General features: G+C 38.3%; 1 protein-coding gene across 8 annotated transcripts in view; it reads left to right on the top strand.

Annotated features, from left to right (window-relative positions):
* Window positions 1–26,771, top strand: part of LOC111866996 (focal adhesion kinase 1) — a 412,509-nt gene that overhangs the window by 314,289 nt on the left and 71,449 nt on the right. For all 8 annotated transcript variants that reach the window (XM_033752556.1, XM_023856446.2, XM_023856437.2 and 5 more), the window contains 3 exons: window positions 6,674–6,805; window positions 13,354–13,485; window positions 18,146–18,295. In XM_033752556.1, coding sequence (XP_033608447.1) covers window positions 6,674–6,805; window positions 13,354–13,485; window positions 18,146–18,295 — 414 coding nt within the window. The remainder of the gene's footprint in view (window positions 1–6,673; window positions 6,806–13,353; window positions 13,486–18,145; window positions 18,296–26,771) is intronic.

Raw genomic sequence — 26,771 nt, 5'->3', positions numbered from 1 at the left:
TTAAGTGGCGCCACCGTCCCTTGACGGCTTGGGAATGCCCAGAGCAGTATCAGTTGTGAGGTGTTCTCTTGTGAGTCAGGTTGAACACCGGCCAGTCTGCTCATGGCAAGCCGACGTGAATTATCAGAGTTTGAACGGGGCATGATAGTGGGTGCCAGGCGGATGGGACATTCCAGTTCCGAAGTTGTGCAGTCATTCAACATTCCTCGATCCACGGTGTCACGTGTGTACCGGGAATGCCTTGTGGAAGGCATTTCCACCCACCGTGGACAGCGCAGTGGCCGACCACGGGTGCTTAATGATCGTGACCAGCGGCGTCTGGCTAGAATTGTCCGTGGTAACAGACAAGTGACACTGGCTGAAATCACATCCACATTCAATGCAGGAGGTACCAGACGCATATCCAGCAGGTCAGTGCAGCGTTCTTTAGCTTCCATGGGATATGGGAGCAGAAGACCGACTAGAGTGCCTCTGTTAACACCACGACACCGGACACAGCGCATCACCTGGGCTTGTGACGCCGCTAATTGGACCCTGGAGGATTGGCAACATGTGGCATGGTCCAATGAGTCACGGTACCACTTGTTTCGGGCGGATGGTAGGGTTCGGGTGTGGCGCAGACCCCATGAGGCCATGGACCCCAGTTGTCAACGAGGCACCGTGCAGGCTGGTAGTGGTTCCATACTGGTGTGGGCTGTTTTCACGTGGCATGAGTTGGGTCCGCTCGTCCACCTAAACACGTCACTGACCGGTGACCTCTACGTTACACTGCTTGGTGATAATTTGCAGCCCTTCGTGGACTTCATGTACCCCCACAACGATGGGATATTCCAGCAGGACAATGCACCGTGTCATTGGGCCGGAGTTGTCCAGAATTGGTTCGAGGAGCATTCTGGAGAGTTCTGACGAATGGTGTGGCCACCACGTTCGCCCGACATGAACCCAATCGAGCATTTATGGGACGTGGTGTAGAGGTCCATTCGCACCCAAAATCCTGCACCTACAAATACCAGAGAGCTGTGGGCGGTTATCCGGACGACATGGCTCAACATCTCTCCAGAGGTCTTCCGTCCACTTGTGGAATGGATGCCACGTCGAGTTGCTGCACTTCGCCGGGCTAGAGGGGGTCCTACACGGTACTAGGTACCTATCCCACGACTTTTGGCACTTCAGTGTATATAGGGTACTGCACAAGTTTTTCAGTAGCCACGGAATGGACACAATACACTGTAAGAAAAGGCTGTTCATTTGTTCGTGACATTCATTTATTCGATTAGTGGGGGATGGAGTCAGCTGGGTCCACTAGGCACGGCGGCCACTGATTGGCCTATTGTAACCTGCCCCAGGTGATTATGATGAAGAATTTGGTGGAATGAAGACTGGCAAGGGAAACCGAAATACTCGGAGAAAACCCGCCCCAGCGCAACTTTGTCCACCACAAATGTCGCTTGACCAGACCCGGGATCCAACCTGGGCTGCCGCGGTGGGAAGCCAGCGACTAACCACTTGAGCTATGGCGTGGCCTGTTCGTGATAGACTACACAATTACATTCTTGCACCTTGGTAACACATAACTGTATTTCTATGAATGGTAACCATATATATTTTTTTTTAATTTATAGCTTTCGTCTCACACTTACATCACAAGTTTTATTATAACAATTCCAATATTTTCCAGTCCTAAGGAGCCACCGACACGTACACAAATGCAAACAGTAGGTGCAGTTTCTCTGTCTTGCTGTCTTGTCGCCAGGTTCATGTAATGTGCAATCAGAACCAACAGTCTGCACCATACTATTCAATTGAAAAACATTTATCTTGATATGAAGCTTCCTGTGTTGAGCAGCATTATATGTAACCATTAACTGTCCTTAAATAAATAAGACCCCTCACTCAGAAGACCTAGATGTAGATGGGAGGGTTATATTAAAGTTGATGTTAGAGGTTTAAATAAAGGGTGTGGTGTGGAATCATTTTTCTCGAAAGAGACTGGTACTAGGCTCTTGTGAACACAGTAATGAAGCTTTGGTTTCCATAAACTGCAGGAAATTTCTTGATCATTAGAGCTTATCAAGATGACCTCCTTAGTGTTTGTCTGTCGGTTGGCATGACGGTCAGTTTGTCAGTCAGTCATTTTGTTGGTTCATTGGTCAGTCAGTAAGCCACTCACTTAGTGCTTCATCCATGTCATGTTCTAGACGTCATAGCATGGCTGATTTCTGTATTTGCTCTTTACACAAAGTCTGTGACTTCAAGCATTTGGAGCTTCTTGTAGTATAAAATTCCACAGTAATGAAATGAGTGATCTGGACTGTTAGAACATGTACATGTTGGTGTTTTTGTATACAGTGTGTTTGTGCGTAAGGTTATCAAACTTAATTTTTGTGTAGCAGTTAAAGCTAGAAACATGAGTGAAACACAGAATGTTAGAGAAGCTGTAAAAGTTTACCCAGTTCTGATAGCAGTGAATAGTTGTGTGATAGTCCTGTGGCAAATTACACAGAGTAGTTTACTGCCCTAAAGATGGAGACACAGCTTCCTCCAAAATGGTATTACCTGTCTGCCAAATTATATAACATCACATCTCATTAAAGTACAGTTGATGCCCATTCATCACATTAATCTCATCAATAGTACATTGCTTGCAGCACTTGAATCAAATGTGGAGATACAAATGAAACAGTACTTTTTTTGTTCACTTCTGGTAATCAGTGTAATGATTTGTATGCTGATTATTTTTGTTTTACATAGTCTTACAGATAAAAGTCTAGTGTCGTTCTAAACCCCAAAATTGCAGATGTTTCATACATTTTCTTTCATTCTGCTGTCGTGGGAAATGCTTTCAAAAATGTTAATTTTCCAGCGAAGATTTGAAACATTGAACACGTTAATTTTTGCACATCAACGCATTGAAACGGGTGGTGTAGAAAGTGAAAATATGTGATTTGGAATGTGGAGAACAGAAGGCAGATATGTTTTCAGTAGGATGTGGCAAAAGCTGGAATACAAACTGGAATGTGTGCAGATATGTGATTGGGTCCTACATTGTGGTCCTCCAGGTTGTGATACCATATAGTGTTCTGGAGCATCATACTTCCCCTTCAGTTCTCGGTTAGAGTCATGCTTAAATTAGGGGTATTATGTTCCTCTGAAAGTTACAGTGACGTGACATAATTTGAATCAACACCACTGCTTGAAATTCACAGTAGATAGATTAATCGTTAATCTTATTTCTTTCATTTTTTATCACGTTGACGACATGAAATTTAAAAAAGTAGCAAATTTTGAAAATCGTGCAATAACTTTGGAGACACACTGGATCTCAATTCTCTGTGACTGTGAAATGTCACTGAGTGATGTATCATCAAATCATTAAATTCACTAAATGGTTGAATCGCCTCCCACAACTTAAGATTGGATAATAACATTAGACATTATTTATGTAATTTCATTGGAAGCCGTGGCAACTGTAGGCCTAGTTTTAGAAAACATTTCTTGACGCGATCTTAAATGATGTTTCAGTTCCTCAACTTTGTTTCTGCTTATTTCACTGTTGTCTGGATGATTTAATTATGTAGTCTTTATACATGGTCATGAAATGTGTGCCATTACAGTTTTTGCGAACAGCTACCGTGGCATTCTACATTAAACACTCGTGCCTTATTAACATTGATGAAGAAATAATTATTCGCCATTTTTTTTGTCATTAAAATTTACCGTGGATATTCTCGATTTATTTTTATTACCGCTGCATTGATAAGCCATATTCTTTTTTGTCCCGGAAAACACTTGCATGTGACATGAAAACTGCAAGACAAGATACACGAGCATTCTAGAAACGTATAGGCGTGCAAATAGTTAGGACCGGTTGGACCTGTATACTGGAGACATAGAACCTGAAGTGGTTCGAAAATCGTAAAACATTAAAGGCCACGGTTTGTGTTCTTTCACATTTCCTAGATTTTAACTTGGGTGTGGTTTTTGCAATTTAAGACCGACAGCAGCCGCCACTCGTGCCTGGACATCCCCTTGTCATTGTCCCGTGACACAATATCCTATACCTGCTCTAATCTTGCTCCTGTCTGAGACCTTTCCCCTCTCCCTGACCTCTGATTTCCCATATAGACTTGTACCTTTCTTCCCTTCTCTCATGTAGCATCTCACAGTCCGGAAACTAGCAAACATAATTACCTCCCTTAACGTGCCACCGCATGTGAGCTAGCAGCTCTGATGACTTCCGGTATGATTTCACACACCCTGGTTCATTGCAAGTGTAGGGATTTAATGTGAGATCCAACAGTGGCTGCGAGCCCCGAGGTTCGTGATCCGAAGATGACGGGGGTGGTTGCGGATTCATATCCAAACACTGCATAGAACATCCAGGCCCTCCTCTCCTCCAGGGAAACGGTCAGCAGACTGCTGTGACCGATGACAATCTAATGATAGCTAGTTCGAAACACGCATTTTTGTCAAAATCTGCAGTAGGCAGGGAGGTTATATTAAACGTTTGACTCATTGTACAGTATATAAATATAATGCTGCCATCATAAGCTTTTCCTAACAGTTCCCATTTCATTCAGTAGTAGACAAAGATGTAAATTTTGGTTGTGTAGGATTTGAGATTTTGACAGCGGTGGTTATGAAGAGTACTATTATCTGGGATATAATGCCATGTCTGTTTATATGTCTGTGGCTCTGCACTTATTTGTTGGACCTTGGACTCCTTTTCAGTTTCTTGATCTTTTACACAGTCAGTTGTCTCCTTGGATGAGGGATCAGCCCATTGCAAGGCTTCTATCTGCCCACATGACAACACAAACACAGACTAGACCCACACAGACATCCATGTCTTGAGTTTGATTCAAACACATGAGCACCGTGTTTGAGCGGACGAAGACAGTTTATGCCACTCACCACATAGCCACTGTGTTTTGCATAATGCCTTGTAGTCTGTTGAAAGTCAAATCAGAACCTTTATGTTGTCATAACTAGTCATAACTACAAATAATTAAAACACTTTCAAGATTACTGTAATTGTAGCACATAAGTAAAATCTTCTGTAAGTGCTTTAACTAGTTGTTTCTAGGTAACAGAGCTAAACAGTGGCTATTCCTTTGCAGAATTTTCCATATCCCTTTTGTGGCAACGGATTTTAACACAAAGTCTGTCACACTGCAGCTCTCACTGCACTACTGGACACAGAGTCTTCAATTCACACGTTAAGTTCTCACTGGGCAACTTCCAATTCTTCAACTACGACTTATGTGGCTGGCTTCAAGTCTGCAGTCTAATTCTGTCAACTACAACAAATTCGGTTATTCTATGTATCTTGTTATATATCTGTGGTACGGATCATGCCCACAGAATACATGTAATGTGACAGCTCTCTCGCCAGTCCATTGGCCTGCTGGCTGCTGCCTGCAGAAAACACATGTCATGTGACAGCTACCCACTGTTGCGGTGACATTATCGTACCTGCGCAGAAGTGTGTCTACTGATCCGTTGCGTAGAAACGGGTTGCATAACCCCATTCTATTGTTGCGTGTTCATCCGTGTTTACAGAGCCATTGTGTGGCAATGCATTGATCAAATCCATTACAGTATGAACAATATGAATTTACCTTAATGGCTGGATCAGTTGATGAATGGGCATAACAATTGTTGGGTTTGAATTTCAGCATTATTCTGAGAATCAGTGGGAAAGGAAGTTTGATTTGAGGTTTGCTCTGTGGTGATTATAAAGAGTATGGGCTTCCAGGCTGCAGAGCTCTGTAGATCAGAGAGAGCTTGACGTGCCTCAGGAACATATTACCTCTATCTTTAGAGCTGAAGAGCGAGTGGAGTGAGAAACCAGCAGAAGCAGGTAGCTAGCTCACCTTATCCCTCAGTGTGCCACTTAGTTATGAAGATGAAGGTCCTAGATTCCTCCAAAGTGTCAGGCTTTCTGAACAACATGGGTTTACAATCTACGTCATATATATCCTTAATTAAAAAGTGTTCTGTGACCAGCAGAGTACCAGATCAGAGAAGACGCCCTCAACTTAGAGACTGAGGATGTGATAATGTGCTGCCTAGTCACAGCTGTTGCACACCTCAGGAATTGGTGGTAGATGAGTATAGAACGATGATGGAATGATGATTAAAAAGGGAAAGCTGAAGAAACCTGCTCCTTTGACATTACACCACAAGTCATACTGGAAGTAACTTGAAATTGAACCCAAGGCTGTGCAGTGAGAATTCAGCGTCTATTTGCCTGAGCTATGGCATGTTGCTAAGAAAATTAATAAAATTTAAAGTTTTTCTTGCATGGGTTCACAAATTAACTTTGTTGTTGACATAAATGTTTGGCTTTTCCATCACCAGTTCTTGCTTCAACAATCACATTTTGTTATGAGTAGAAAGTTTTATTTTATTGTAAGTCATTGGGGATGTATGAATGAGAGAATCTCCCTCGCATAGATTATATGGCTCTGTTTCTGTTTAAATGCTGTGAGCCTTTCTTCTTGCTGGTTCTTCTTCTTCCTCCTCCTCTTCCTCCAAAAGTCCTTAATCTCTCTGTCTTCTCACACCCTTTTCTTTCCTACATCTTGCTAGCGCTTTCCTCTCTTTCTCTTTCATCTTCCTGTGAATATGGGGTTGCAACATAATTCTAGCATTCTCTTTAATTCTGCAGGGCATCATCACTTTGGTGACAAGCCGCTTGGCCACAGGGCAGAGGGCATATCAGCATTTGTATGCCATGAGATTGCACCATCCACCAACAGGGGAAGTGTACTGGTTGCACCAGGACACCACCATGTACCAGGTAGTTACATTTGTATAAAGCATGGCACAATATTGGCAGTGGAATAACTAGAAACAGAAGGGGCTGTGGCAAAACTTTATTTATGGAACCCATATTGCCACTACTTTTGTAGTTGATTTGTAGTGTTCCACATAAACTAGGGATTCTGCAGAATGAAAGTAAGGGTTTGGTAAGAAAATTTCGTTACAGTATGAAAAACAGTAATGTAAATATTATTGGTATTATAAATTTAGTGTAAAATAACTTCCATTTTGGAGCTTCTTTGGATTATAGATTTCACTTTGAAAGGCTGAAACAAAAAAACTAAAGTGTATTTATACCTCAGAGAGGTTTTATCAAGATGTGCAGTCATCAGCTGATACCCTTTGCCACCAAATACTTATACAAAACTGGATTCTTGACTTATACAACAACAAACATGATGCAGAAACACAGTAAATGTGTTTCCACATTCAACAATTCAACTGTCCAGTATCAAGAAAAGAGTTTGTTGAGGTAAAAAGATAACACCGTCTTCACATTCAAAGTTACAAGTATGTGACATATCAGTTTCTAAGTTTCATTTTTCATACACATGAAGTCATTATTGTTTCTAAATATGTGCAGTCAAATAATATGTTGATCTGTATCCTTGTTTTATATTTATTTTTTATACTTACATATATATGATCTAGATTTTAACTTCATATAAAGGAAATTTATTATGGGCTTTGTAAAATGTTCTGGAGTACAAGAGGGTTTGGAGTCCAAATTAGATGGGTAAATACTGCATTTGGGGATGCAGAAAAGGATGGAGTGGGGATACATGAGTAGAAATGAACGGGAATGGAAACAGTTGGGCATGGGAGATGTTTGCAAGAATGGGAGGATTAATGATAAGAGCATTTGGAGGACAGTAAGTAAAAGATGTGCTGATGTTGAAAGGCAGAATACATACATACATACGTATGTATAGCATTCCATAGATCCTTATGTTAGTCAGAAAGNGGCCATTATCTCCGTAACCGTTCAACTTTGGACATAGGTGTTTTGGGTTATATCGGCATACTTTAACATAAGGAACACCCTCCCGAAGTTTGGCACATTCCTCCTGGGACACCCTGTATATGATCTAGATTTTAACTTCATATAAAGGAAATTTATTATGGGCTTTGTAAAATGTTCTGGAGTACAAGAGGGTTTGGAGTCCAAATTAGATGGGTAAATACTGCATTTGGGGATGCAGAAAAGGATGGAGTGGGGATACATGAGTAGAAATGAACGGGAATGGAAACAGTTGGGCATGGGAGATGTTTGCAAGAATGGGAGGATTAATGATAAGAGCATTTGGAGGACAGTAAGTAAAAGATGTGCTGATGTTGAAAGGCAGAATACATACATACATACGTATGTATAGCATTCCATAGATCCTTATGTTAGTCAGAAAGACCATAGGATGTGGAATTAGTCAAAAAATCATACAATACATATACACGAACAAATCAAACTATTGCAAAAAATTTACCAATGAAAACAAAGTCACAATAGTAGTAAAAGGTTCACAGAAGTAGTGAAGTGTCAATAAAATCCATACATTACATACACTTTGGGTTATTCGAAAGCATAAATTCCTCAACAGAGTAAAAGGAGTTTGTAATTAAGTATCTCTTTAGCGCTGCTTTAAATTGTGCCTGTTTATCTATAAGAGCTGTAATATTTGATGGTAGACTGTTGAAGATTTTAATGCCAGCATAATATGCACTCTTCTGGAAACATTGGAGGCTGGCAATTGGTGGAGTTACTACAAGAGTGAGAGGGGGGGAGGGTGGCACATACTCACTGAACATTATGTGTAATAGTTTAAGGAGCAAGTGGGGAAAGGAGGAATGTACAGAATAATTTATAGGGGGAGCCAGGAGAGGAATAGTGTGATGGAAGGTAGGAATTTGATGACTGAAGAGGGTTGGGAGAAACATGTGACTAGGGATTTACCCCATGTGCAGCAGAGAGGAAGCCTGGAGCCGCATACTGAGAGGTGCAGGAACAAAGATTTAGAGGGACAAGATTTTTTAAAAAAATGCTTAGGAATATGAATGCAGAAATAGGTACTAGGAGGATAATAGGACACAAGAAAAAAGAGTGATAGCAGAAAATATGAAGAAAATGTATTATTAAATATAAAGAGAAATGGGAGAGGATAGTAGAAAAGCTTTGAAAACGAAGTAGTAAGTTTATGTGACTAGTTGGAGTCATAATAGGGTATGCAAAATAAAAATATTAATGTACAGCGGGTAAATTATATACCATAAGAAACAAAAGCTATCCCTGCAACAGACCATGAGGTCCATAGTGTTGTAAGATGTCAAGGCTGCCACATTTTCTAGACAGTCGGCTAACAGATGGCGGTGAGGTTGTCAGCCTTACACACAGGCTGCCGTTTACCTGCAGGAGGATTCCTGATACTCATTTCTGCTAGAGGCTGTGTCAACCTCAGGGCCATAGTGCAGCTGGAAAGATCAGGTCAATTGAAAAATCCGATGGCCTTATCGGGAATCGACCCATGACCTTCCGGCTTGTAGTATAGTGTCTAAACCATGTTACCAGATGCCCCAAATAATGTACCATGAGAATGGTAATTTAAGTGTGATGCCGGAATGTACAATCAGGAGTCAAACTTCAGCAGCTGGAAGTATAAACTGTAATGGACCCAATAAAGTATCTGTTTATTGAGGCATTCGTGAAGTAAATGAATTCTAAACAAGTGGAAGAATGCATAGCAATAGTGAACATGGCGAGAAACATGAAATTTGAGAGATCTGAATTTCTGATGACAGTATCATGAACACTGTCCTCTGGAATGTGTTGCTGTGTTGTAAGGTAGATATGCAGCCTCCTTCTTCACTCTGAAGCCGGAGGCAGCAGATTCCTGCAAAATATTGATGCCTGTCTCTTAAACTGCATGGCACCATATTCCAGTAGATTATAATCATGAGATTTGGTGTTATTGTGGCAGCAAGTAAAAAGACAAGTTATTATGCCTTGCAGAGTACTATCTTCTGGGGCATACACCATGTATGTAGTCCAGCAGAAGTCCACTGATATTTTAGAGGAACATAACTGCCTCCATCATCAGGCTGAAAGAGAAACACTTGCTTCTTGCTGGTTTCTTGCTTAACATACTATTCAACCCTAAAGATGGAGACAGAACCACCACGAATGGCTCTGCAGCCCAATTTGGGCCCTGGCCACTTCCAAGTCATTATACCACTCCCTCTTGTCCAAGGCTCATCATCATCATCCTCACACACTAAGCATCCTAAGATCATCCCCTGTTCTATCCATCCATCTCATTTTTGGCAGTCCAACCTTTCTACACCCATCTTGTTTCAGAAGGGTATGGGTTTTTTAACAGGAGTATCATCCAACATTAAGACAACATGGCTTAATCTTCAAGGAATGCATCCTGTTGTGTTAATGTATACTGAATGTTTTTTATCCATCACAACCAACAACTCCTAATACTCTCATTCATTGTAAGTGTGTATAGTGAGTTTATTGATGTAAGTGGCATAACTTGCTGCATGTTTCAGCTCATTAAAAAGCCATCATCGGGCAAATCTACACTATTGACTATGTATAGAACAATATACATTGATAATTGTAGTAATGTAATACATATATGAAACACAATTCAGTAGTTTAAGAAAATTGCTATTAGTGTATATTTGCCCGATGATGGCATTTTAATTAGCCGAGACATGCAGCAAGTTTTACCACTAAGATCAATAAACTCACTGTACACACTTAATGCGAATGAGAGTAATAAGAGTTGTGTTGTGACAGATAAAAAATCATTTGGTACAACATGGTTTATCCTTTGTAATCTTCCAGTTTTTATGGTTTCGACAATATCAGTTCAGAAAATAGTTCATATAAATCATTGTTATATCTCACACACCAGAATCATTCTCATACACTGGGCTGAATATCCTTTGGAGCATCTTCCATTCAGAGACTCCCAAGCTCTCATCATTACATTTAGTTAAATACAACTCTCACTCCCGTATGTCGGTACAAATATCAACAATGTTTTATACAGTTTCAGTTTACTGATCAGTGTGAGAAAATGAGACTGAAATGTTACTTTAAGTCTATAGTAGCATTTAATAACCAAAACTATTCTGTTTCTGAACTACTGTTCCCAAATATTTAGAGTCTTGTACTGTTTCAAAGTTATAACTTCCAGTGTCTATCTCAGATAATGTTATAGGTGTTTTGGTTACTTGCATAAACTTTTTTTTCTCTTCATTTACTCTCATTGTCTCTGCAGCAGCTGAAAGTGCAAGGAATGTTTCCTTAACCGAGCTCACTGTGCAGCCCACTGTGTCAGTATCATCATAAACCAATATCTGTACTGACTTGTAAATAGTGCCTTTGTTTCAAGTTTGCATCCCTCCTTACCTTCTCTAAAGCAGTGTAAATTGTAAACATGCTAAACTGTCTTCCTGTTGCAAACCAGTGTGTGTTTTTAGGGTTGCTGGTAAATCATTTTTAACTTTTACTTTGCATTTTGTCAGTCTTACAAGTTTGCCGCCCGAGGTTGTGCTGAACTAATCTAGAACACAGTATTGTGTTTTTGATTTGTTTCATTTTGGTCCGTTGCACTAACAGTTATAATTACAAAAGACAAGTCCATCCAATGTGACTATTTCAGTTTTCTCACTTTATGATTCATTAGCCTTACATGTTTCGATCCATTTGGATCATCTTCAGAGGCACCAAACAGTTTTTAGAAAACACTATCACAACAGTTGTCATATCAGTTACACATGTATTGCCAAGTACACAGTGTTCCATCTATCAGTCACAGCAACCTTTCTGGTTATAGAAATATTTAAAGTTGTTTTAAAGTTTTAAAAACTTTGTTCAAAATTAAAATTCATAAACCATACAGGTTCATGTCAATAACACCTGTTGTCTCTCTTCAAGGTGGCCGATGTTGTGCCGCCTATGTAACTTGAGTAAGGAGATTCTTAATATAGTCCGTTATGATTTCTTGGCCCGTTGTGCTGTTTATACATTGTGTGTTACATTTGTGAGGGTGACTACAAAAAATATATTGTGGTTACTTATGTAGTTTGGATATTATTGTTATGGGCTGTTACAGTGTGTTAATATTCATGCAGTATACATCTTGGGTTCTAATAATTTTAATGTTTTTATGCTTTAATTGTATAAAATCCAATTTTATTTCCAAGTGATTATCTCATAATATACATGTATTATCATTCCAACATATTATTCATCTTAATTAAACATTATGTGCTAGTACTTTTAATATAAATTCTTTATATACTCTTAATATTGTTACAAGGTTAGTTTTATAAGTCTTACATTCTAACTTAGGCATAACTTTATAATATGGACATGTTGCACTAAATATAGATCCATATTTAGTGTTCAGTAACTTCATCATCAGCCTGATGATGGTACCATGAAGACTGAAACGTGTAGTATAAGGGATGGGCCTTCTTGGCCTTTGCACCATGACCACAGTGATCTCTTGTGCCTTAAACATGTAGTGGTAGAAAATAAAATTTGACCTGAGTATTGATTGATTGGAAAACCATGTTTCTTATGTTGATGGAAACCTTACCTTGCCATATATCAATATATCTCCTTAAAGACAGGACAAATAATTCCTTCCTCCTGGTCCTCTGGCTTTTCTTTCTACTTCCCACACATTAGTCATTACTGCATGCATTCTGTTTAATAGTTCTTTCCCTTCTTTCCTAAATAATTCACCAGGTATATTATCCGGTGCTGGAGTTCTGTTGATATTTAGTATCTTGGTGGGATGTAGGCAGAAACATGGGTGAACTTGTACCCGAGTACACAGAGTTATATCCCAGAAGATAGTCCTTTTCATAGTCACATCTGTGACAGACTCGAATCTTACACTGTAGTTTGGCAGTAGGTCCCAGTGTGTTTCAAAGGAACATATTACCTCCATCTTCAGGAATTGAAAGTGTTATTTACAGGTAAACTGTGCTCATAAAGCTAAGAATTGTGCTTTTAGTTACTTAGCCTTCAAACCTTTTAATTTATTTTTTTTAATCAAATACTTGTTGAGAAATATTATAATATTATATTTCAGTATCCTTTTGCATTTAAGTATCACTTGTGCTTTCTCTTCTGCCTATAATGCAACACACTTTTATTTCAAAGGATACCAAAATGTCAATTTAAACATGTAGCCAGACGTAGAATATATTTTAATGACATTTGAAGAACATTTTATCTGACATTTTAGTTAGTTGAATGTAAGTTTGTTGTCATCTGAAATAAAATAGTGTTGCATTAGAGACAGAAGAAGAAGCACTAATTGACATAGCTAATCCTAGAGTTTTTTCAGTTAATTAAAATGTTTGGCACATAATTCTAGCAGAGATGATGTTTCTGTGGGACCCTATAACTGAGGGATTCTTTGTAACAGTTATATTTTTTTTTGTTTTAGTGAATAGGAAGTTTTATCTGCTTATGACGCCTTTAATTTCTTGTGTCAACAGGTGCAAGAGAAGTATGAGCGCAAACACCCACACTCAGAATGGCGGTATGAACTGAGGGTGCGCTACTTGCCGCAGAATCTTACAGATCTCTATGAGAAGGACCGGGTCACCTTTTATTATTACTATGACCAGGTGAGCTTCAGTGTTTCTTATGTGACTGCAGATCTTATAGGGCACAAAGAAAGAAAATATACTGTTACATATCCAGGGTTTGCATGACTAATAAGATGGGTTTTTGGATTTGATGATCAAATTTATTGGACCTTTATACAACTTGTTACAACATTTTCACAGTTCACTACCTGACACTGTCATCTTCTTCGACTGGACACTCCACTGGAACTATTTTGACTTCCAACAGGACTGTCAGTTATGGTTGGCTTCTTGTTATATAGCCTCGGGTTGGACCACAGCACAGAAAATGAATCCGTTGCCTAGAAATGGATGTCCTTCATTGTTGCGTATTTACTGGAGTGTGCTTACTGAGTCGCTGCTTAGCAGTGGCCATATGCTCACCTACATACAAAACACCTCTTGCAACACCTGTTCCACTGTTGAGTGACTGTATTGTGGGTGCTGCCTAGCAGTGGGTCTACATGTCACAATATGATGGGGAGAAAATAGGATTGTACAGAGCTTCAGTCATGTGATTTCTAATCGCATTAGGAAAGGAAAAATACAGCTTGAGAAATAATTTTGTATTGATGGCTTGAACCATATTCGAGGTGTTTTCAACATGGACAGAACCATAACTGAATGCTGCAACTAATAATAATTTTCTTTTGTAAGCATTTTTCTACTAGCTTTCTAATGGTGACGTGGTGGTACAAGCCGTAGCTCATAAAGACGTGAAGCATCAAAAAGCGTATATTTGGAGGGTTTACAAATCAGATCTAAGGTCATCTTACATTTTTGTTTATATGTAGCCTCTTTTCCTTACTTAATAAGAAGAATATGGGCACGTAAGATGACCTGACTGTCTGAGTATGTTTCCTCTTTTGTGAACTGACAAACTTATTGTCTTGAATTTTGATACAAACATTCTGCTGTTCAATACCCCTCTACCCTCATGCTTTCTCATTTGTTACAATCAGCAATAACAGAATGGGAGATGCACAAACATTTGACATTTCACTAATGAGTGACAATTAATATGATGTCATAAAATGGTGTATGGCAGTGGTTCTCAAACTGTGGGGCGCGACCCCCGGGGGGGCGAAGGGCTTGAAAGGGGGGCGCAGCATACTTTCCTACAGATAAAAATTAAAACTGCCCTAAATCAATTATAAAAGTAACAAAAAATAAAAATAAATATAGAAAAACTTTGGATGAATACAGGCTCTAATTATCATGAATTTCAAAATAACTAATAATTATTCTCTTTACCGGGAATTATAAAACGCATATGCCAGAGACAGTGTTGATAGTTCGGCAGCAGCCGCATCGTCTGAAATCCTCTGAAGTCTAGACGTTTTAAAATGCTGTGTGAGGAAATCGGTGCCGAACACACTTCTCTGTTGTTTTTTGTGATGCTCGATGGCTTTCAAGAGGCAAGGTATTAAAGAGAATGTTTAAGCTGAGGCATGAGGTGTTCTGTTTTTTAAATGGGGAAAATCACTCACTGGCAGACAGTTTCAGTAACAAGAATTTTTTATTGAAAATGGCTTACCTCACAGATATATTTGAGGAACTAAATATCCTCAACACTTCACTTCAAGGGAATGAGGCAACTGTACTTTCTTGGAATGACAAAGTGAAGGCATTCATGAGAAAATTAGAGCTCTGGAGAAACAGTATGGAAAGTGACATGCTAGACATGTTCCCTACTATAGTGTCAATGGTACAAGACACTGATAATCCAGTGCTTCCAATAGACATAAAAAGCTACCTCCTTGATCATCACATAATGTTGAAAGTTCATTTCAAAAAATACTTTTTGAATGGTTTTGACGAATTTAATTCAATTAAAAATCCATTCAAAAGTGCTCCTGGGCCATCATCTCTGAAGGTAAATGAGCAAGAACAACTCATTGATCCCACTAGTGATACTTCATTAAAAAGTAAATTTAAGGAATTGTCTTTGTTGGAGTTCTGGATACATATTGGCAAGAAATTCCCAACTTTGAGCCAAAAGACATTGAAGATCCTGATTCCTTTGCAACAACTTACTTACGCGAGACAGGCTTTTCTGCTTTGGCAGCTATAAAGTCAAAGTATCGTTCAAGGCTAAATATTGCTAAAGAAGTTAGAGTGGTCATTTCTGATATTACACCACGTTTTGATAAACTTTGTTCTCAAAAGCAGGCCCATCCATCACACTGAACTTTGACATTAAAATGTTTGATTTTCTTTGCAGAAAAAATTAAATACTTGTTAGTTAAGTATCTTTTCATTTCAGTACATATTTTGGTTAATTGCAAGTGTTAAAACTAATTTATATTGTAGGCCTAATGTTGTGATACTTTAATTTTGAGTAAAAAAACTGCTAAATAGTATGTAGAAAAGCACAAAATAAACTGAATAAAACGTCAAACATACCATGACTTCTATTTTAATAAAAAAAAACAGGCTGGGGGTCCTGAGAGTATTTTCTCTTGTCAGGGGGGGCTCAAAGGTAAAAAGTTTGAGAACCACTGGTATATGGCAAGAGGTCTTATAAAATGTCAAGTGTTTGTTTAATTTAATGGCAGCCATGCAAAAATTTTAATTTGGATTTCAGTTTTAACAGGATATCTGATGCAGTATCAGAGCTTGGTATTTTGTAGGAAGACAGGTAATATAAAGTATTTCTCCATATTATGTATGAAATGTTATTCATAAGTCAGCAGTTACAAACATGGTGATTGTGTGAAACTTTGGGGTTATATCTGACAAATTTTATTCAAGCAAGAAGTTTGCACCAAAAGAAAGTAATGATATTAATAGTAAGAACATCAAGAGCCATCTTAACTGTACTTAGAATTACTAGCAGTAAACAAATTATATACATTAATGTTAATCCAAACCATATATCTCATCTTAATTTTTAAACTTAATTTTAAAGAAACTGTGCATCTGGAAATAGTATTTTTTAACAGGCGTGGGTATTTTAAAACAAGTGGTAAAATTTTTTAATAATATGCATCCATATTAAGAAAACAATTCAATGACTGAGCTCATTTTTCTTCAGAGTCTCCTGATGGTGACCCTTTTAGGGTTGAAACATTAACGATGCCTTTACCAAATAAATGAATGATGTTGCATTAGTATCGATGTGTTAATTGGTATAATTCTTGCGTAGACAGTCCCATAAAAATGCTATTCAACAAATTTTTGATTCTAGTAGAGTTTGATCCTATGAAGAACTATGCAACAACAGCCAAGCTAGTTGATTCACAAGCTAAAATGGATTTTACTGCTGAGTTATGAACTTATATTACTTAACTAACACTGGCAAGGCAAGATTTTTATGATTGGAATTGTGTGCAATAGGAAACTTACTCTTAACAGTTCTGCTGTTATCATAGTTCACTGTTCTGATCATGTAATGTGTTCATCAGTAGCTTTCTAGGAGATGTAAAAATAACTTGTAGGATCTGAGGTTCCCACAGCGGTGGTTATGAAGAGCACTGTCTTCTAGGATATAGTGCTGTGCAGGATCTGAGGTTCCCACTGCGGTGGTTATGAAGAGTTCTGTCTTCTGGGATATAATGCTGTGTAGGACCTGAGGTTCTCACAACGGTGGTTATGAAGAGTTCTCTCTTCTGAGATTTAGTGCTGTGTAGGATCTGAGGTTCTCACAGTGGTGGTTATGAAGAGTTCTGTCTTCTGGGATATAGTGCTGTGTAGGACCTGAGGTTCTCACAGCGGTGGTTATGAAGAGTTCTCTCTTCTGGGATATAGTGCTGTGTAGGACCTGAGGTTCTCACACCGGTGGTTATGAAGAGTGCTGTCTTCTGAGTTATAGCGCAGTGTAGGATCTGAGGTTCCCACACAGGTGGTTATGGAAAGTACTGTCTTCTGGGATATAGCACTGTGTAAGACCTGAGGTTCTCACAGTGGTGGTTATGAAGAGTTCTGTCTTCTGGGATATAGTGCTGTGTAAGACCTGAGGTTCTCACAGCGGTGGTTATGAAGAGTTCTCTCTTCTGGGATATAGTGCTGTGTAGGACCTGAGGTTCTCACAGCGGTGGTTATGAAGAGTTCTGTCTTCTGGGATATAGTGCTGTGTAGGACCTGAGGTTCTCACAACGGTGGTTATGAAGAGTTCTCTCTTCTGAGATTTAGTGCTGTGTAGGACCTGAGGTTCTCACAGCGGTGGTTATGAAGAGTTCTGTCTTCTGGGATATAGTGCTGTGTAGGACCTGAGGTTCTCACAGCGGTGGTTATGAAGAGTTTTCTCTTCTTGGATATCATGACATGTAGTTGGTTGAAAGTCAACTGACATTTTGGAGGAACATGTTGCTTCCTTCTTCACGGTCGAAAAATAAGCTGAGCAAGATACCAGTGTGAAGGCAGATGCCAAGCAGAGCTGAATGTCAGCTGATCATTGAAGATCTTTTAGGGTCAAGTTAGTTATACATGTAACACTTCAGGTTTTCTTAACAGTTAAGATTATAGTCTTCTAGGATATGGTGGACACATATTTTGGAGAAACATATTTTTTCTCCATCTTCATACCCTTTGAAATGTTGATATCTACCATACAGCACAATTTTAGTTTTCAGAAATCACTAATCTTATTCCTACATATGGAAACCTTGACAATTGTTGTTTAAGTCTCTGAGCATACCTTATAATTTGTGTTTTTCAGGTGCGGAATGACTACTTGTGTGCAGACCATGCAGCTTTAGATCAAGATGTTGCTGTACAGTTGTGCTGCTTGGAAATCCGTTATTTTTTCAAGGATATGCCACAGATTGCCCTTGACAAGAAGTCAAATTTGGAGTATCTTGAAAGAGAGGTAAAATCAAAGTAAAGTGGAAAGGTGTTATATTGTAAATGCTGCATAATTTCTCTTGTAGTGATACAGCATTTAAAGTGAGAGAATAGATTCATAGACACCCATAGCTTGTAACCAAAATATTATACTAGAATTATAGGTTTTACAGGCTTTGTAAATGTACATTGTCTTGTTGAGAATCTGAATATCCTTTGGTACTTTGAGGCCTGTTCTGCATGGATGTTCATAATATCTGTATGCATAGTTTTTCTTGTAGTCAAAGGTGCCAGTACTTATTCCTTGCTACCAGAAAGTTGGAAATATCCATTGTCTTCAAATTAGAAGTAATAAGAAAAGATCTGTTGATATTATTATTTCATATTGTAAAAATATTAACGCTCCTTTTATGAAACATATGTTTATTGTGCAAGCATTTAAAGAAATACATGAACAATCCTTGGTTTCATAGCAAAGTTCTTATGGAGAATTCCAAATTTTTATTGCATTCTTGTGTGGCACAGTGTTCTGACTTTGTTCCTTATTGTTTGTATCTATGGCTGAATGACATTTTGGAAGCAGCCACGAATCCACATTTGCAGCATCAGAGCATGTTGGACCTAGGATTTTAAGAAATAATAAAGAAGATATTGTTTTTGTCATCAGCAAAGCTCTGGTTGGGCTGATGATCAAATTCATTTGTGACAGTCCTCTTTCACATTCACTTGACAAAATTGGTATCATACTCAAAGCACACTTCAGTTGCTTCAGTTCCTCCATAACTGTCTTCTCAATGAGATATTAAACTACGAATTGTATCTGTTTTGTTTAATTGAATTCAAATTGCCAGTTTTCTAACTACATTCTCACCAAATGGTTTCAAGGCTGTGTTTCCTATCAAGCACTCATGCTCTTGCAGCGAAATTGGCATTTGGACTATCAAGCAGCTTCTCTCTGTTGATCCTTTCAACGTCCTGTAGATAACTTCCAGATTGACTGGAGAATAATTTCTATAATCTTTCCCCATGAAGAGTAACTCCTTGAAACCACAGACTTTCAGTAGCTTTGAGGGCATCTTTGTAATATGGTTCCAGAACCTTTCATCTTTCATGAAAGGTACGACAGCATCTGTTTTTAGTCATCCTGTGTAGATTCATTTCACATTCTTGCAAGACCAAGCTCATGTCATATAATTCTTCAAGCCCATCACACATGAAACCTGAGTATATCATGTTTGTAGTTGTAATTTTTATCTATAATCCTTCATGTGTGCATCTCTTTGTTTTGTCCTGCATTGAATCATTCTTTGCTTCTTCAAATTATTAACTAAGGCCATATAGTTACTCCAAACAGCTGAATCTGACCAGACACTCAATGCCACCTGTACGCTTAACATTCAGCCAATTTTTAATATTTAAATGTTCAGCGAATTTGCACACACTTCTAGTTATCTTGAATTTTTAAGCAGTATATAAGCATGTATATTCTAAAGGGTTCTAATGATGGTGGATGACACAGAATTACTGGGTTTTTGGACCATTTCCACCATCTGGAATTCTAGGTAATAGAGGACGCGACGTTTCGGAAACTCAGTAGGTGTCTTCCTTTCTCACCTGAAGATGGAAACAGATCTAGTTTCCAAAACATCATGTCCTCTATTACCTAGAGTCCCGGATGATGGAAAAAGTCCAAAAACCCAGTAATTGTGTACATTATCAATGACAAAATTTATCGATAAATGCCTTAAACCTATCAAAACCTGTAACTAATTGATTCCACTGTATCGCAAACTGATACTTCTTATCTGTGATTAATGCAGTGCCGCACAATTAAGGAAGGAAATCTTTCCATCATTTGTTTGGTAACTCCACTTTTACTGCCTGTGGTAACAGTGTCACCATCACATGCAACAGAAGCTATAGGACTTTTTAAATAGTTTTCTGTCATTCCTTATGGCTGAAAACAATCATTTTTTGAGTTTGATCAAGTCCGAAAACACATTTACCTTAGAGTAAATTCCCTTATCTGAAATACAACTTTCAATGTACATGATTAAAGTTGATTTGTTTACTCAACATGGTTGACTAGTCAATTATCATTGAAATTTCAGTGTTTGACATGTTGATTTTTTTTGCCAAATTTTTTCTCATTTCATCACCAGTGTGATTCAAGATGTTAATGCAGGCCTTAGTTTAATAATGAATATGGCCCATGTCAGTCCGATTTAATTCCTTTATGTCAGATTAAGATTCAATATTAAGAAAATACTCATTTTCTCTTGCCACCTTATATGCAATGCAAAAGAATATTCAGTTATTAAATGTTCACAAGATAAACTCTTTAAACACAGATTTTCAAGAGGCTGTTTCTCAACTTCTACAGTCAGTTTTACAACAGCGTTATGTCCTGCTTCCCTTATGACAATTTCTTTTTCATAAAGACAACTTTCGCCAATATACGTGACTTCATTAGTTACCCATTCCTTAGAAATCTTCATTGCTGTCCTCTTATTTACTCCAGAAGTCCCAATTCATTGGTATTGTGTACAGCCACGTTTCTTTTTTCTCTAATACAGCCAGTCATGCTTTGCACAGAAGTCAATTTTTGATCAGCAGTCCAGCAGCTGCCAGTCATCTCTCGCTCTTGGATACGGGCACTGCTGGGAACAAAAGCAATCCCAGACACAGTCTAGTTAACTTTTCACTCACCTCCTCAACTTCTTGTAATTTCTTTACTTTTAAAAATGAAGAGAAATTCAGAACTCTTCATTTTTATCATACTTTCCTTATTTTGAAAAAATAAAGAAGGCTTGTGCCGATCCTGATGAAACTTTGTATATATCCAGTGGCGTGCGGTACTATCTTTGGTAAGGGAAGCAGTGGTATTTAATAAATGAACTGATAGCAATCAGCTTACCAAAATTTATGTCACTTGTTGAGTCAGTAAGGTCGTTTTGTATTATGTTCGATAAACCTATAAATACTGTACTGTTCTCAAGGTGAACATTGAGTTTATGATCATATTTCCTCAACAAGTGAACTAATTCCACATAATTACCTCGGTCGATAGAATCCACGCTTTCGTCATGAGCATGGAGGCCAAGTTGCCACTTTCCTAAATGGCAGATGATATCAATCAAGCGTTTCATTATTTCTCAATTTTCTTTCACATTTTCATTCTGCTGTAGTATCGTCAGGCACTTTTGATTGTCAAGTTGACAGTCAACTCGAGATTTCCCAAACATAACAAGTTGCACTGTTGAAATAAAGTGAGTCTGAGAGTTCTCATGTCGTTTCAATGCTTTATGAAGGTTGTTGATATCACCAAACCCAGTCTTGTTCCATACATTTTTTTCGTTGAGAAACAATAGACATGGCCAACAAAACAATTTTCCTATATTACGTCAACTGGATAGCCACTCTGTTTTAGAATTCTGTTCCAAATTAAGTTTCCTCACACATAATTTGGTTTGTGCTTTAAGTTCTGGCAACTCTCATGTCTCTCATCTTCTTTCTATAATTATTTTCTTTTCAGGAAAGTCCCTGCTATTCAACTCCCATTTTAAAAGGCTTTCGATTTCACAGTCGCAGTTGCGTTGTCTGCTAGCATTCATTTTAGCTGTGCCCTTTGCATGTAGTCTCTTCACGCCCCTGCCCCTTGTACCACAATATCAGACTTGCTTCCCTTAAATGCGGATAGCTTCTTTCTGATGCATCAAAATACGATCACAAATACAATCTTATGCCATATAAATATGCACTTACAATATTTTAATAAAACTTAATCTTACCTATAAAGGGGGGAGGAGGAGGCGGTATGTGGCCTTGAGCAGGAACACACGCTAAATGACAATATTCAAATCCTTATTATTCAAATTGAATTATTTATATATGACTTCTTCTCTTTTTGTTTCTTAACTACGGAAGCAATGCTTTCCTTGCTTCCATGCATGCCGTGCCACTGTATGTATCATGTCACATGAAGGCATCTCAATGGCATACACTATAACTCCCTTTGATCAGTAGGACCAACATTACAGCTTCTCAAATTGTTGTGGTAATAACTATAATGTTAATCAAATGCCTGAACCTATCATCGTCATCATCATGGAACTTGGTCTGTATACTTGAGCCCATTTTAATGGCATACTTCATAGATCCTTTCCATTAGTAATACCAACATTACAGCCTTTCAGATTACTGAGGCAAGACCATAATATTCCTGCAAAACCTGTACCAATCTATATGAAACTTGATATGTACAAGGTCTGACAATTTAATTCCCAGAATGGTTTCAGTGTGTCGCTAGGATGTTCAGGCAGGCAAACTCGTGTACCCAAGCAGGTTTGGACATATTCCCACTTATGTTTACATGAGACACAGACCAAATGAGTCATTTTTTCCCAAGCAGCAGAGGAAGTAGTAAATGTCCGTGGTATACTGTTGGCGGAAAAAATGAGTGACAAGAATCTGGAGCAGTCAATAAACATCAAGTTTTGTCTGAAGATTGGTAACAGTGCTAGTGAAATGTTAGCCCTATTAACAGTGGCTTATGGTAAATATGCTATGAGACAATTGAGTGTTTTTGAATGGCGTAGGTGGTTCAAGGAAGAGGGAGAAGTTGTGCAAGATAACCCAAGAAGTGGGCAGCCAAAAATGCAAAGGACACATGCAAATGTGGACAGAGTACGAACAAAAGGTGAAATCAACAGTTTTATTTGGAAGTGCTGATAGGATTACAAGAATCTGTTTGGATGAAAAGGCCTGAACTCTGGCCTGACAAGTGGATTCTCCAGCATGACAATGGCCCTGTTTATGATGTGTTAAGAGTTCATGGGTTCCTGGCTAAGAAATCCATTACAAAAATGGACCATCCACCTTATTCACTTGACTTAGTCCCCAGCGACTTTCAGCTTTTTGCAAAATTAAAAATGCCCTGAACGGACAAAGATTTGCTGACATTCCTGACATCCAACGCAACATGACAATGTTACTGTGAGGTATACTGAAAAACGATTTTTGAGGCTGTTTTCAGCAGTGGCACCTTCATCTCACGAAGTGCATAGCTACATAAAGAGAGTATTTCGAAGGTGCAAGCAGCCGCTAGTGCACAGGTAAACAACTTTTGCTTTCACAGGGACATTCCGGGAATTAATTTTCGCACCTGGTATATCATGCAACCTGAACCCTTTCAGTGGTGTACTTCATGATTCCTTTCCATCAGTAATATATTGCTTAGGCAAAACCTTAATATTGCTTTAACATGTGTAAAATTCTTTATGAAACTTGGTAAGAATATCATGCCACATGAAGCTATCTCAAAGGTGTACATCATAAATCCCTGCCATGAGTGATACCAACATTACAGTCTCTCATATTTTTTAGGAAAAACCTTGATATGGCTTGAATGCTTGCACCAGTCTTCATGATATGTGGTATGTGTATCATGCCACATGAAGCCATCTTGACGGCATATACCATAAGTCCCTTTGATCAGTAGTACTAACATTACAGTCTCTCAAATTGTTGCAATAATAACCGTAATGTTTCTTAAATGCCTGAACTAATTATCACAAAACTTGGTACATATATGATGCCAGCTGAGACTATCTCAACGGTGTACTTCATAAATCGCTTCCATCGGCAATACCAACACTGAAGTCTCCCAAATTGTGTTATTTTATTGCCTCCATTTCATACATACTAACGTTTTTTCTGCTTATCGTATCAGATACTCAAATTGCAGTGAAAGGAAGGTAGGCAATTAGTTCATTCCAGAACTTTATCTTTACTGTAGTTTTCAAGACAGTGTTTTCTTTTAATACATATTCACTCATAAGCATATCACCACTTTACTCCAGGGGCATGCTACATAAAGTTGATGTTTACGGATTTGCTAGGAAAGCATGGCTGTTGTAAGGAGAGAAAAATGATTGACTGTACAGGTTGGTAAAATACAGAAAACCAGGAATACAATAGTCTATCAAGCAAGCAAAAGCAGGGGTAAGTCTAGGGAAAACTGAAGCAGTATTTCAAAGGGGTCTGTTCTAAAAATAACGCAAACCAAGGGTGAACCAAGAATATAGTTGTAAAATATTTTTATTTCTGTTAAACTTTATCTTGTGTGATAATTATTTTGAAGAAAGCAGTCTTCTGGGATTTGGCACCATGTATATGTGGTGTTAACCGACGTTTCAGAGGAACGTATCGCCTCCATCTTCAGGGTAGAAGAAAAAATATAAGAATTCTGCAAGCGAAGAGACCGTGAGAACCAGTAAAAGCAGACTGTTTATTTTGTTTGGTAATTGGCAACATACCAAAACATCACTTTTTGTTACTCAGTAGGTTGGATGTTCACAGTTTTTTTAAGCTACACCATGCAAGTATATAATTTGAAAAATTTTCAGGTAAATTAGCCTTGATAACATATATCTCTCAACATCTTCAGTTCAGAACTATCAACATTGGAATCACCTCCAACATCAAGTAAAGTGTCTGTTTTTATAAGAAACTATTCATAAATATTATTCAGAAATAATAGAGAAGTGACAAAGAAAGGAAACAAGAATTGTAAAAAAGAAAAGATGAAGCAATCTGAAATAGCCTCCTCAGGCCATTGGGTTTCAACACAGAAATCATTAATATTGTAACGTGTTTACATTACTGAAGACGCCATAGAGATGGTTAATTGGTTTATTTAACGATCTACAAATAACGGCTACAATTAATTATTACACAGTTGTGGGGTTTCACACTTTATAACCCTAATCGCATTAATATGTTAACACTGTTGTGGGGTTTCATGATTTATAACCCTATGCGCAAATCAGTTCACTCTGTCTTCAGTGGTCTACACGTTTACAGTAGGGGAGCTGTGTATCACTGTATCACACGCTCCCGATTACACAATCACACACACGTCCGGATCTTCTTTCCGCGACGGCTGCTATACTCCAACTTGTAGTCGGCTGACTGTTACTTTACAACTCGGCGGATGTCACAGTACAACTGTGTTAGGCGGCTGCTACAGTAGAACTCTTGGTAGCTGCTGTGCAGCTCACTTATATAGCTGCAGTGCTTACCTGTTGCGTAATGAGTGCCACGTCACAGTAGGAAGTTGATTACGGGTACGTAGCGTGGCGCGTTACGTCACCGCAGAGGGGGTGGAGGGGTGATGACTTGCCTAGTACATGAGAGCTACGTTACCTTGCGGAGGAGGGGGAGGGGAGTGCTGACTCACCCGCCGCGTCACTGCTGGTGGGGGGTGGTTCTCCTTTGCGCAACATGTCACAATATTATTCTGCCCATAATGTTTTGACCAAAACTGTTACTTTTGTTCAATTCAGCACTGTTTTCTCTTGAAAAACAGTAATTTTTAAATATGATCATGAGATAACTTGTAGAAAAATAGGAATAAAATCATGAAAGTTTCATTGATTGCATATTGTTTGTTATATTACACTTAGAACTTAATATATTTCCATAAATTATATTTAGAATGAAGGAAAATTATGCTGAACACAGGACATATATTAGAAATAAAATTGACGAGTTCTGCATAAAGGAAAACATAAATAAAGGGCTGCAAATGCGTTCGGGTTGCTAGAAATCATGGGCCCAAATAGATACTGCTTCTGAAGACAGCAGTAGCACCCCCCCCCCNTCATGGGGCCAAATAGATACTGCTCTCGAAACACGCCATAGCCCCCCCCCCCCCTTCCACCATGCATTTGATACATCACTGCCAGTAAAGGTGCCAGTACTCTCTAGTGTTGCTTACTGTCACAAAAGTAAACACTCTCTACATGTAGTAATTAAACTAGTCTGTTATATTAAGAGGATAAATTTATATGACTTGCATCATTCTTCTGTAAATTGACCAGAGACAGTAACAGTAAAATTATGTAGATTGTTGTGATTGGCAGGTCGAGAAAATGATAATTAACTTCCAAGTTCTATAAAATGGAAGGAATCTCTTGACTATCTGAGCAACTGTTAGTTTTTGTGAAAAGAGAATCCCTTCCACAGTGGTATTTAATGAATGTGGGTTCTTGATGAGTTCCAAATGACAGCACTATGTTAATTAATTTGCTTACCAACTTCAAGGTTTAGTTTATGCTTAGCCTGGTCTAGTTCCATTTGTTTAGTCAGATCATCTCTTCTTTATCCTACATAATTTACTATTTAGTATTGATTAATTAATTATCAGAAAAGTCTCTTAACAAAGTGACAACAGTAGCATTTAAACCACAAGAATTTATGGTATGTCAGCCTGTGTTAGGTAATACACTAATAGAATGAGTAAAAAAAAAAGTGAAGTTGTCCTGTAACTAATTAAGTCCTACGCCATGAAGGTGCATTGGGGAGTGTGTATAGCCTGTTGCTATCTCATCTCCCTAATAGAATGAATATGTGAATTTAAATATTTATAAAATTTAATTGTTCAAATGATGAGAGAGATTTGAAAAGTAAATGGTAGCCATTTATACATGCAAATAGAA

The sequence above is a fragment of the Cryptotermes secundus genome, unplaced genomic scaffold, assembly GCF_002891405.2.
Source record: "Cryptotermes secundus unplaced genomic scaffold, Csec_1.0 scaffold125, whole genome shotgun sequence".
Taxonomy (NCBI): Eukaryota; Metazoa; Arthropoda; class Insecta; order Blattodea; family Kalotermitidae; genus Cryptotermes; species Cryptotermes secundus.
Note: the sequence above shows the minus strand (reverse complement) of the source record. Positions and strands in the feature narration are given on the sequence as shown.